This window comes from Cheilinus undulatus, linkage group 15 (genome assembly GCF_018320785.1).
Source record: "Cheilinus undulatus linkage group 15, ASM1832078v1, whole genome shotgun sequence".
Lineage (NCBI taxonomy): Eukaryota > Metazoa > Chordata > Actinopteri > Labriformes > Labridae > Cheilinus > Cheilinus undulatus.
The window spans coordinates 14,535,572-14,549,892 of NC_054879.1; the positions used below are offsets into that span (position 1 = coordinate 14,535,572).

At 39.2% G+C, this 14,321-nt stretch overlaps 1 protein-coding gene across 1 annotated transcript in view; it reads right to left on the bottom strand.

The window, feature by feature from the left end:
- The window catches only part of LOC121523123 (inactive dipeptidyl peptidase 10-like), a 175,310-nt gene that overhangs the window by 120,831 nt on the left and 40,158 nt on the right, over window positions 1-14,321 (bottom strand). Inside the window, exons 2-3 of the mRNA XM_041807896.1 lie at window positions 8,299-8,413; window positions 2,185-2,280 (exon numbers count right to left, since the gene is read on the bottom strand). Coding sequence (XP_041663830.1) covers window positions 2,185-2,280; window positions 8,299-8,413 — 211 coding nt within the window. The remainder of the gene's footprint in view (window positions 1-2,184; window positions 2,281-8,298; window positions 8,414-14,321) is intronic.

Genomic DNA, 14,321 nt, shown 5'->3' on the forward strand with positions numbered 1-14,321 from the left:
GACCAGGAACCATTTAGGCTGAATGGGACTCAAAAACAGGGATTATGTTAGATTGTATCTGTTATACTGTTGAATGTGGCTGCAGTGGATGAGTCATGCACTGATATATATTCACAAACAGTTCCATGTATCTTTTGTCTACTTTAAAAGTCTATACCCCAAACAAAACAATACCTTTATGAATTCACTACATCATGCTCAACCGTCTGCTAGCAACTCAAGCTCTACGAAGGACAGGTGGCAGTGTTCATTTCATCTAAAGCTATAACTAAAATTGTTAATTGAGAGCCTTTTTTCATGACAAACACTGGACTAAGACTAGCCAAAAATAGATCTTTGATGGCCAAATTGACAAAAAGTACGTTTAATTTTCGTCAAGATGACTTTGACTAGACTGAAATGTAATTTAGTTTTTTCAGACATTCCAATGTGGGTAAATCTGTCAAAATGCAAAGCATCTGTATCTCCTCCACCTCTCAGCTGTAGAAAGCAGGGACCCCAGGCTTGGCAGGGTGCATTGAACATGATTTGGCACCAGATTCAGGCAAGAGAATAAATGACTGAAACTAAAAGTAGAGACTAAAATGTGACGACTGTTGATAGACTAATACTATAAAGAAGTGATCATCACCACATTTGGAAAATGGCCAGCTTTTTCCTCTACGGGCACTATGGGGGCCGAACTTTCAAATAAACAAAATAAACTTGCTTTAGCAGTGAGATAAGTCCCTATATCACAGCCAACCACAAGAGGGCGATTGAGATATTTTAGCAGCATATTTCTGTGGCTGTCATGTTGTCCTTCACTGGGTTTGATACTTACATGCTGTGTGGAGGTATGTGAAAAACCCCAAATTATACTCCCAAAACCCCTGAAGCTGAATGTTGACATAGGAAACTACAGTTTTATCAGGAATGGACTGATAAATCTGTGTTTAATATGCATTATATTTGCTTGTAACAGCTGAAGGATGGGTTTCTGGAAAAACTGATAAAACATAAAGTCATTCTTGCTGGAACTCATTCAGTCTGAATTATTTTTGGTGTTGTTTTAATGGAATAAGGACATTTTAATTGTTCTGAATTTGATAATGTTCTAGGGGTCAGATTGGAAGATGTGGGGGACCTGATGTGGCTCCCAGGCCACCAGTTGATGATTTCTGCTATAAAGAGTAGAAATGACTTAAATGTGACAAAAACTAAAATATACTTCATTTAAAGACTATGACTGAGACTTAAATTAAAAATAACTGTCAAAATGAACACTGACAGGTGGATAGATATGTGGAAAACATGTCTCTTAATAAACTCTACCACAGAATGTGTGCCAAAGTTGTCTTTTCATGTAAACTACCATGTAAACTGACGGTCCTTTTCTCTATTTATGAACACTCAATCCAAAAAAGCTGTGATTTACAAACACTTTTTTAACATATACAAACTTGAATATAGCACAAAGACAAGATATTTAATGTTGAAACTAATAGAATTTCTTTGGAAATCATACCAGCTTCATCCTGCCGACAACGCCAAATACACTATATGGACAAAAGTGTTCAGCCGCCTCACATTACACCAACAGGGACTGTAATAACATCGTATTCAAAGTTGCCCCCTCATTTGCAGTTATAACACTCTTCTTGGAAGGCTTTCCACAAGATTTTGGAGTGTGTGGGAATGTGTGACCATTCATTCTGTACAGCAATTATGAGGTCAGGCACTGGTGCTGGACGAGAAGTGACTCGTGATGTCCTATCTAGTTCATCCCAAAAGTGCTCTATGTGGTTGAGGTCAGGGCTCTGCGCTGACCAGTCCACACCGAACTCATCAAACCATGTCTTTATAGTCCATGCTTTGTGCAATGAGGCATAGTCGTGATTGAATAGAAAAGGGCCTTCCTCAAACTATTGGTATGCTGAAGCATTAAGACTGGCCTTCGCTGGAGATAAGGGGCCTAGCCTAAACCATAAAAAAAAACCAGCCTCATACAGTTTTGACATTATGACCTGACTGTTTTGAATGCTCTTCATAGTACACCAACTAGGGCTGCAGTTTGTGAATAAATATCCTGCATTTTTCATGTTTATTTCATCCTTTTCGTTACAGACTCATTTCCATCCATCTGAGGGATTTAACAGGAGAGCTCTGACTTCCTGCAGGTACACTGAGTTGTGGATTACTCACCATTAATCCATTTGGCCTCAGGGTCGTGGACTTTGAACTCAGGTTTGAACAGATCCTCCACTGTCAGTTTGGTGTCGCTTCCAGCCTGGTTGTCAGCTGCAAAAAACAAACCAGGAGATGCTTAGTTGCCTCATATTTTTCCTGTATATAGGTATCAAAGGTGTGGTTTAATAAAAACACATTTAAAAAACCACAGGAGCATTTAAAAAACATCTTGTGATCAGAATGATTAATGACAGCCTGAAAATGTTTTCAAATGCTGCTTTGACAATGTCCTTCCAGCATGCGACATGTAAGGAACAATTTCTCTCTGAAAAAGTATGCTGTTATATTTGGACTGGTAATTTATACAACACATTTTCAAAATACCCGGTTGATGATATTAATAATATTTTTTTTAAAAATCTGAAACAATTTTGAAACTTTTTATTTTCATAAAAGTATTTTGAAATAAGTTCTAGTAACAGCCTCAAATTAAATTACTGTGTTAAAGATATTTTCATGAAAAATTCTGGGTGCATTTTATGTTTGAAAGGTACTTTAATATAAAGTCTAGAAATATCCTGAAAGCATTTTCTTTTCTTAAAAACTTTTGGCCTTTTTAGCTAATATTTTGATAGGACAGCTGAAGAGAGACAGGACATTTAGGGAGAGAGAGTGGGGGGAGACATGCACCAAACAGTGCCGAGACCAGGAATGGATCCTGTGACCAGTGTGTTGAGGACTACAGCCTTATATGAGTGCCTGCTCTACTCAGCTAGACCAGCGCCTATCCTGAAAACTTTTTCAAATGTTACTTTGCCAATGTTTCTTTTTTCTTCATTATGTGGCGTCACAGGAACGAATTATTAGGAAAAACTAAATGTGATATAGGGTCTGGTAACATCCTTGAAACAAACTGCTACTTTGACAGTGTTCTTCCTTTGTTATCATGTTGCATTGCAGGAATATTATGTATGAAAAAGTACTCTAATATTAGTCTGCTAAAATTCTGAAAACATTGTCAATATGCTACTTGCATAATGTTCTTTCTTTGTTATCATGCAACTTAGTAACTTAGAACATTTTATGAAAAAACTGTAATCTGCAGCCTGAATCCGATCCAAAACACAATGTCAAAATCTTCCCAGGAACATTTTTCTTCTTTTATTCAGGCAACATTTTACAATGCTTTGTGGCAGAATATGCAATCCCCATTCACTTCAGAAATGTCTCCAAAACATCCTTGGAGTGCTGAATTTAAAATGTTCTTGCTTTGACAGTACATGAATGATATTTGAAAAGGTAAATATACTTTAAATGTTATTTAAAATTGCATGAAAATATTTTCCCTGAAATATTGATCAACTTTTTAAGCAATGTTAACAGGTGCTGAGGGAACACTCTGTATCAGCAGGGGTCTGGGTTGAAGCTGGGCTTCAGTATAGAGTTAAGTGAGAATGGTAACACTGCATTTAGACCATGACAGATACACTCCCCTCTGAAAGTATTGGAACAGCTAAGCCAATTCCTTAATTTCTGCTTCAGGTATTTACATCTGGAAGGTATTTACATTTGTAATGGAACAAAGTAAAGCACTGGAACAGGTAGACTTAAAATAGATTAAAATGCATAAGACTTATTATTTAGTTGTAAATTCTTTGCTTGCAGTAAGCCTGTGATCCACTGACATCATAAAACTTGTGTATTCTTCTTTTGTGATGCAGGCAAAATTTATGCTCTAGGGCACTGTTTCTCAACTGGTGGGTCGGGGCCCAAATGCAGGTTGCAGAGCCCTCTTTAGGGGGTTGTAACTGTGTGCCTGGAGATAAAAAGTGAGCCAAAAAGCCATTAAAACTCATTTAAGACATGCTTGTTTGGTGCTTTCTATTTAACTTGTCACATGTTTGGTACTGTCTGAGGTCCAATCTGTATTATTTTTCATTAGATGTATCTGATTGGTCAAAAATATCAGAAATTGGTTTCACAATCTCTTACTAAGGAGTTGATTGTGGGATCCGAGGCTCCAACAGTTGAGAACCACTGCTCCAGGGGTTAAGTCTGGAAATTGACTTGGCCAGTCTAAAACCTTCCACTTCTTGTCCCTGATGAACTCCTTTGTGGTTTTGGGTCATTACTTTGCTGCATGATGAAGGATCGCACAATCAGTTTAATTGCATCTTTCTTTAAATTCAGTTCATTTTGCTGCTACCATCATGTGTTACATCATCAATGAAGATTAATGAGCCCGTCCCAGAAGAGGCCATGCAAGCCTGAGCCGTGACATTCCACTGTGTTTCACAGATGGACTTGTATGTTTGGGATCATGAGCAGATTCTAAACTTTTCTCCAAACTTTAGCCTTTCTATCACTTTGGTAAAAGCTCATCTCTGTCTCATCAGTCCAGAAAACTTTGTCCCAGAATTTTTGAGGCTCATCTCTGTACTTTTTGCCAACTTCCAGCCTGGCCCTCCTGTTCTTCTTGCTAATGAGTGGTTTGCATCTTCTGGTGTACACCTCTAACTATACAGTATGTTAAAATGCAATGTAGTGGTGGCTGGTGCATTTTTTTTTTTTTCAGGAGGGGCGACAACAAAATCCCAATTTGATATGTTATGTATGTAAGGTACATCAAAAGATGTTACTACACAGAGAGGCAAGTTATATTAATATGACTTTTTTTCTTCTGCATTTGTTTGGTTGGTGAACAAATATTAAAATAAGACGGCTATAATAAGGGTCATCAGCAGCCACAAGTAGCTAACTCTTATCACAGTCAACTTAATTTAACTTATCACACATTATCACAAATCAACTCAGTACATGACAAAATTATGTTAAAGAGCTGATTGAATGTTTATTTTAAATAGAAAAATCTACAAAGGGCATAAGGTGCAAGTAGTCACTGCTGCAATAGTGACTGGTTGAGTAGAAAAATATGCTGTATATACCAGATCTCAATGCAGCAAAAATGCTTAAACCCACAAAACTATTATTTATTGATTGATTTACTTACTTCTTAATATTAGTCACAGCTTAGTTGCTTCATCCTGATATCTGGCTGGTCAGGTCCAAGCTCTAAATTCTAAGTTTCTCCTTTAATGTCCTCCTTATTCTTAAACTCTCCACTGAGTTCTTATTGCATTTTGCTAACTGTCTTCCTAGCATCTCTTTATGAGCTAAACAATGAACGCAGGCGCAGTGGTAATGCCTTCAAGGGCGCAGTCATGTAGCGCCCACAGAGCTCCTATCTTGTATTGAAGAGGAGCGAATGTGCATGTGCAGCTTATAACGAAGGTCTATGGAAGGCTGTTGGCGCAGGAGCCAAGCACCCTAGGGAGGAAATGAGTGAACAGGAAGTAAAGGCAAATGCTTAGAACGTTCACCATCTACTGGTTTATTGCACGTTATACATTTGAATCTCTTACTAAATCATTTTTATATGGCGCATGATAGAGTTTATCTATATTCATATAATTTTTTTAGCAAATGTTTGAAAAATTATTCAATGAACTTAAGGTCTGTCCTCTCTTTGTGGTGACTTATAGGGGGGCGGTGCCCTAGTGCCCCCTATTGACCAGCTGCCACTGGTGCAATGTATATGTAGCTAAAATATAACATTCAGCATTAGAAAATGGTGTTGGCTTTCCTAGGAAACAACAGAGAGCAAATTAGAGAGATGAATGATGGTCAAAAGTTGACTTTTAGTCATCACCCCTGCAAGGGACTAAACTTCTGCTTGTCCCCATTATGACCATAAAGTGATGTATTAAGTTTATAATATTAAGTTTTTTCACCTAACTTCTGTCTAAATTGATATATCTATTATCCAAAATAAAATAAGGAGTCCATCTGTTAAGCAGATGGTGTGTTGATAGTCCATAAAATCCAGATTTACACAAAGGTACTTAAACATTTAAAGAAGATGCAGATGGAACAATGTTTACTGTGAGAATGACGTTTCATTTGTTCATTAATACGATCATTAGTGGACCTGAAAATCCTCAAGCTGCTCCACTCTAGCCCCTGGACATGTTTCATCTTTAATTATGAAATGTTATGGCGTTTGCAGACAGACAGCATGCCAATGGTGAGCTCTTTCTGAGTAGGACAGCTGCTGATTGTGAGCACAAACAGAGGGCCAAGTCATTTTGAATGTCAGCCATATTGGCTTTCCTTGATAACTCCACACTGTGTGTTTGTTTATGGAGGCAATGAAAGTCTAACCAACCGTGGAAAAACTCCGCAGGGAGAGATTGCGGCTGCACAGCCAGTGAGTTGATGATTTCAGAGGAGTAAATCTTTATGTATTTGTGAAGCAGGTACTTTATTTACAATAGAATTCAATTTAAATGTTGGTCACATGACTATAGAGAATTATTTAACCGGGTAGTCTTCCAACCCCGGCTGTGACAATGGCTCCAGGAAGAAGAGGAGGAGAGACCGTCCTAACGTTGAACATTAATGCTGTCAGTGTGCTCTTTTAAGATGAGCATTGCAGATTCTAATTTTAATGAAAGATGTGTTCGAGGAGCAGACTGACCTAACGTATCACAGTAAAACTGAGGGCTGTAAAACCACATCTACAGTGCTGTGAAAAAGCATTTGCCCTCTTCCTGATTTTTTTTTTTTTTTTTTTTTTTGCAGATTTGTCGTACTTCAGATCATCAAACAAATGCTAATAACAGACATAGATAACCAGTGTAAAAACAAAATGCAGTTTTGCCATCCAAACCTACCTGGCCCAATGTGAAAAAGTAATAGCCCCTCCTTGTTAAATCATGAATAAACTGTGATTAACCATAATTCTTTAGAAAGCTGAGTTTAGCATCACTAGCCACACCCAGGCCTGATTACCGCCAGACTTGTTGAATCCAGAGATCCCTTAAATAGAATCTGTCTGACAAAGTGAAGTAGGCTAAAAGATCTTCAAAAGCAACACATCATGGTGCCATCTACAGAAATTCAACAGGTGAGAAACAAAGTCATTGACATCCATCAGTCTGGAAATGATTACAAAACCATTTCTAAGGTTTTGGGACTCTGGAGAACCATTTGATGAACATTTCCTGAACATAAAAACTTAATGAACATCTTTAAGATTTATAAGTCCTGTGATAATTTCAATGACAACTATGGGCTTATTTGGTGCTCCTGAGTTCTGGGTGCAGCTGTGAGACTGACTGTCTCAGTTTATTTTTTGGTGTCCAGTTTTATTTTTATTTATTTATTTATTTGTCTTAATTGCAGCAGCAGCAGAAAAAAAAACTATCTCACACAGGTAGGATGTTGCAAAAGGAAAAAATGTGGCCAAGGCTCTCAATGACATTGTTGAATCTGAGGCGGCATCAATGAACTGCTCTGTTTCCACATGTTGAAGTCATCATCTGGTGTTACTTAGGGTGCTGCGCCGCACCCCCCCTGTCATGACCTCCCTGTGGGAACCACTCAGTCGCATGGTTAGAATCCTGAAAATCAGAGCTCTGGTGGTGTTCGGCACATGGTACACTTATGAACAGTCATTTTGTAAATATCTGAACCGTAAAAAAAAATAAAAAATAAAAAAAAATAAAAAATCAGACAGCCAACCGGTAAGCTAACAGATTTTTCAGGTTAAGTAGTCTAACTGAGCTATAACTGCACATCTGCATAACTCTCCATGTAAATGTTTTGATTGTGGTTCCGTAGATGTCACCCTGTTTTCTAGTTTCTAAATGCTATCTCACTCTTGAAGGAAAAAAAAATTCTCATTGTGAATTCATGTTGACAGAGAAACATTCTGAGGTTTCCCTGCAGCAGGTTTGTGGTTTTAGTCTGAAGCCACCTACTTAAAAAATCTGAAATGTTTTGTTTCTGTCAGTCATTTTGTCCTCAGAGTTCTTAAAAAAGGCCCAAAGTGTTGACAAATATCTATAGTTGCAGTGTATTAGACTAATCTTGTGCTATTTGCATGCTATATATTTGCATTTTTACTAAACGATGTTGTTCCTTCAGTAGTTGTTGGAGTAGAATCATGAAACTCTTCAGGCCTGAATCTTGAACACTGCAGCCAAAACAGCATTTTAAAACCAACGCTGAGAAAGAAACAAACACAAGATATAAAAACAGCGGAGGACAATCTGTGGCGGCTGTTACCTGGTGTGAGGAGGATGACAGACATGGTGATGAGGGAGCAGACCACCAAGATTACCAGCAGAGCGATAGCAATCCCTTTCCAGTTCCTCTGAGGAGGGCTGACCCCGCCCAGGTCCTGCAGAGACAGAGACAGAAAATAGAGGTCAGAGAGGAACAGAGACAGATAGACTTTTTTCCATGATGAATAGAATCACTTCTACTCATGGCAGAAGCTTGACTACACATCAGACTCAATCATCAACCCTTGAACTCTGCACTAGAAATGATCAGCACATGCTTATGTCATTAGAGTATTTTTAAATGCTTTATATATTTACTATAGCTGCACTGAACCACTGGTTGGTCAAGGAATTCTGATGATTTTCAGCCTGTTCAGCCATGACAGATTACCACCGGGTCCTCTTGGATTACCCCACTCTCATGTTCATGTCACCCCCTGCTGCCCACACTTTTAATTCAGCGGCAGTGTTGGCTGTAATCCTGTAAGCACTGCATGCATTTTAATAGTGCTACAACTTTCTTCTATGAAAACCAGTGCGACAACAGCAGATCCTGTGTTTAATTCTATTCCAGCCCTTGCTCTCTTTTGTTTTTTGGCTGCATCCACTCACCAACATCATGATCAAAATACTACTATTATTACATAACTGGTGACAGTAATGGACAATGGTTATTGATCCAAACATTTCTGCTGCTGAGCTGTGGAGGTAGCAGCTACAACTGAGTATTTTTCAGGGTTTTGGAAATAAAAAGTAGCTTTGTGGGGAAGCTAGTGCTGAGTGCACAGCTAATATTTGTGGTACAGCTGTCCACTAGTCCATGATGAAATCTAGGGGCAATGTAAGATCACAGATCTCCCCGTCACTCTCTGTTTCCCTAATCCTGAAGACTCAGCAATTTCCCCACGCAGCAGAAAACATCCACAGTATGTGCTACCTCAGCTTCTCAAGATCACATCGGCTTTATTACGACTGACATTGTGTCCTAACAGCATGTTAGCTTCAGGTATCATTACATGTCATGCAACACCACTCTCTCGCTGCCTACATCTCTGAATTACGGCTGCACTCGCAATCCTGCACATTTCAGGGTGTGTTGCAACCATGGGAGTGTGGAAATAATTAGGTGTTCCAAGGGCTGTTATTTATCAAATAAAATGAGAAAAAACAGAACATTTTATGTTAGAGATGCTTCTGCTTTCTTAGGTGGCACATTAGCAAAAATTCATTGAAAAATACAATTAAATATGTGGAGAGGCAGACCCTTATCATACATGTAAGATTTGTTGCAAATCAGACGTTTCAAATAAGAGTTACAGTGACTTCCTGTGATACCAAATTCCTTACCAATAAAGAAATGGTCCAATTGTGCCACTTCCTGTTGCCAGTAGGGGTGCTACATCAAAATGATTAAATTAAGCTTTGAATAAGTAGAGGGGTAGACCATAATCCTAATGTCTTTTAAAAGAGAAAAAGCAAAACTTAGCATAAAAAATAATGAAAATGGGTTAAAGAGGCAGAAAGTGTTGAAAGGTGGGTTAATATAGGCAAATTGGGCAGAAAAAGTGGAGGAAATGGTTATAACAAAAAGCAAAATTGGCCGAAAAGATGGTAAAGTAGGATATGAAGGAGCAAAAATGGTTTAAGAGGTGGAAATTGGTTTAGATTGGCAGAAACTGGTTAAACATTGAAAAGGGGTTAACAGAGACAAACAATAGGTGGCGAAAAGGGGCAAAAGATGCAGAAATGGCAGAAAAAAGTGGTAAAAAGCAGTTAAATGGGTAGAAAGAGACAAAATGGGTAAAATATGTGAAGAGTTGATGAAAAGTTGCAAATTAAAGTGGCAAAAATGGGCTGAAAAAGTGATTAAAAGAGGTTATAAAGTGGTACAAATAAGTAATTTCCACATCAGACCCAACAATAGTTTGACACACTTTTCAGCTCCAAAATGATGTTACTGTTAGCAAGGATAGCTAACACCTATGCTACTGATCCAACACATACACTGATATCAATAAATCACAGCCCATTCACTGGGTTAGTCAGGGGCCCAGACAAATCTGTGAGCGGGCCCGTCCATCCTGCAACACCTCAAGCTGAAACGCTTGTTCCTGCTCATACCGATTCGTGTCATTTGAAGAGAAAGAGGCTGCAGCCACAGCGTGGTGTAGTTGTACCATAAGCTGCTTAACAATGGTGGTCAATGAAGCAGTTAGCTTGGGGAAAGCTATAGCAGCAGTTTTATCAGAACTGGACAGTTTTGTTTTATCAAATGATGAGCAAAGAACTACACTGAAGATTTTTTTTTGGTTTTCTCTTGACCGGCTTCAGCAAGAGTTTAATTTAGCAACCGTCTCTACTGATAGTGAACAATGATAATGGCTACCTGCTGAGCTTAGGTTATATAGTTTACTCCCCAGAGCAGTGCATGCCTACATGTCATATTTTTATTTGCTCCAATTGGCCCAAAATGATTAAGATTTGATGAGATTTTTTTGAAAGGTTCTGCCTTTCCCAAACATCAACTATGGAGGGTTGCCTGGATGGATGTGAAAAACATCCTTTGCCATATGAAACAGCCTATCTGGCATGTCAGGACAGCTATCCTGTTTTATGGACCATGGTTTAACAAAGGTAACACAGCACCATGGATGAATAAAAGGTATGAAGACACAAAACACAGACCTGTAAGCTGTAAGGTTAAAAAAGGGTGACATCTATAGGTGTTACAGGCTTTTATTTTAGAATAGAATTAAATAAAAGCATGGTTTAAGGGCTGCATCTGCATCCAGATGATAAAGCTTTCTACGCTATAGTGCTGCCTCTGCTGCACCTATAAACACAGGTCACATTGAGGCTGTGTATTTTCATTCCAATCCCCCACACGGTGAAGGATTTGCACTGAAGGGCTTTGCATGAGCTGCACAGTAAGCCTGTGAAATGAAACTATCTGTTTCTACAATGTGTTTTAGTACTGAAGAGTATTTGCATGGTTCAGCCTGCGCCCGGCCAACCTTTCCTTTCAATCACAACACTTCACCTTTGAAAACGTACACTTTCCGCTGCAGCCGGACTCTCGCCGTCCCTGGACCGTATGTGTTATGACCCTCAGACAGAGCTGTTGCTACATCTTCCAGCAGATAAGGAATACGGCGGGCGTTTGCTTTCAAGGGCCCCGTCAGTCAAACCGGCTGCAGAAAGGCTTCGTTTGAGCCTTGTGAGTGGCCGTAGAGCAGAGTGTGATATTATCTGCAGTGAAATAGCTATCCAGGAGAGTTTGTGAAGCTGTAGTCTAAGACGCCATCCCTGAGTCCTGGTATTAGAGCGTCTTAAACTGACTCTTCCACCACGTCTGCTGCCTCTGATAAGGTGAATTAAGCCTACCTCCTATAAATGTCTTCTCAACGCAGCTTCTCCTGGCCTCAATTACCCACAACACCCTGCAGGTGAAATGTAGTGTTTACAGCCCATAGCAACACCAGGGGGAGCAGAGGGAAGAAGATGATTGACAATTAAAGCCATGTTTGTCTTGTTGTGTGCTTTCTGTCTCAATGGATTATTCATAGGACTTGACATTGCTGTTTTGAAGTAGCAGGTTTGTCAGTCCGACCGTAAAATACATTCTCACATCCTGACATCTTAAACTAGAGCCAGTTAAATCTGCCTGCAAGGTATACAAAGAAATTGAAAGCAGAGTGGAAAGGAAGGCCTGTGCTGGTATTTCACGTTGACCTTTTACCTGCAAAATGTTTTCAGTTCATCCTTGGATTAGGCTGAAATTGTGTAAAATCTGAAGAAAATCCTTCAAAACTTTCTTAAGAGTATCAGCTTGACAAGAATAGCCCTGACAGACAAACAGAAGAAGAACCCGAAAACATAACACCTCTGGCACTGACTTAAAAAAAAAATTTTAAAAAAAGGTAAATCAGTGATTGAGCCAATGTTTATGAAAACAAATTATGTGGACAAAAGTTTTTGGCCTTGCCTGTTCATTATTGAATTCAGGTGTTGCAATCACACCTGTTGCCACAGATGCACAAAGCCATGTAGTCTCTATTTGCAAACATTTGTGATAAAAAAATGTGTCGTTCTGAAGAGCTTAGTGACTTCAAGCATGGTACTGTGATGGATGCCAAAAATGACTGTGCCCCAGTGCACAAAGCAAGGACTATAAAGACATGGTTTGATGAGTTTGGTGTGGACTGGCCCGCACAGAGCCCTGACCTCAACCCTTTCAAGCACCTTTGAGATGAACTGGAAGGTAGATTGTGAGGTAGGTTTTCTCGTCTAACATCAGTGCCTGACCTCATAAATACTCTACAGCACGAATAGTCACAAATTCTCAAAGAAACACTCCAAAATCTTGTGCAAAGCCTTACAGGAAGAGTGGAAGCTGTTATAGCTGGAAAAGAGGGACCAAATCCATATTAAAGTGCATGTAATTGAATACAATGTCGTTACAGTCCCTGTTGGTTTAATGGCCAGGTGGCCAAATACTTCTGTCCATCAGTAGAATTTGTCATGCTGAAACATCTTGGTCTTATAAAGCTGTTCTCGAGGCTTCATCTGTTACTGGAGTGTTTCCACAACAAAGATAAACACTTCCACGTTATACTTTTTGAGGTAAAAGTCTTGTTTCAGTGGAGAAACTTACCTTGTTTGCACTGAGTCTTTTTATTGAGAATTTTCCTGGCTCAATTATACAACGAGTCACTTGTAGGGAGATTTACTGAGGTAAAACTCATATAGAAAGACAGGACTGTGACAGCAGGGAGATGACGTGAACATGCGGCGCACATGCCTGGTATGAAAGCTCTGACAACGTGAGCTGGAGCTGACATGGCATTAGTGTACTCACTTTTCTCCATTCCCTACTGGTGTTTTCAATTCCTGACTTCCATCTGTTTATCTGGTAAACTGTGCAAGCTGCTATTTCACAAGTGTTGAGTACAAACTAAATAACCACTTTCCTGATGAGGAGGTGCTGATAGTTCGGTTTTGTAGTCCACAAAAAAGGCAAAGAAGTCTGCATCAAAAAAGCCTCCTCAGTCTAATCTCCCTGCATTGACTGACAGCTGGACCAAAGTATTATACCTCACAGAGTCCATAGAGCTCTACTGTAACAGTCACTGTTACAGTGTTACATTACACAGCCCCCTCAGACTCATAAGACTCATATATTACCAGAACTTGGCTGGCTGCGTGTCTCATTAATACCACAAAACGCTGACGTGTCCTTGAAAAGTGACAGCTTCCTAAATTGCCCTTGTGCCTCCATGCATGAGATTCCTTCTCCTTCTCTTTTTCATTTCCTCTCTGTCTCAATTCCCTCCACAATTTCCTATTTAGCCACCTTTAATCATCATCCTAAATTTATTAACCCAATCATGAGGAATGATTGGACCACTAAGAGAGTTTTGACCTGCAGAGTCTCTCCATTACCATTATCAGGAGTGAGCAAGCATAGAAAGGGCCATGATGAACGGTTAGCCTACCAGGAAGAATTAGATGGAAAGTGAGCTTTAAAACGATGATTAGACCCACAATCAGAGGAAATAAACGTCTCTAGAAATCCATGTAGACTTTGAGAAAGGCTATGAATTTCTTTGCTGTTATGCAATAAAAGTCCACACTATTGTTTTAGTGAAAAATGCTAAACTTATGATGAGGCAATGACATTTCCTGGTAGCATATTATGATATCTAAAGAGCATAAACAGATATATAATGTGGCTATACATGTATGCCAAATATGACATCCAACACATTCAGTGCAGTCAGAAAACAGACCTCAATGTTCTTCTTTGGATGATTTTCTGTCATCATGCCATTTAGTTTCAAAATGTGTTTATTCCTCATAAAAGGTGCAAGTCTGTGCGACAGAGGTACACACAGGGTTATAAATAAACTCCTGAACCTACTGAGCGGTAAAAAGGAGAAGGCTGCATCTTCATTTTTCACTGCCTGAAAGTAAAAACAGGAGGACAAAGGCCTGTTTGTGCAAAAGTATCTCTTCATCATCCAA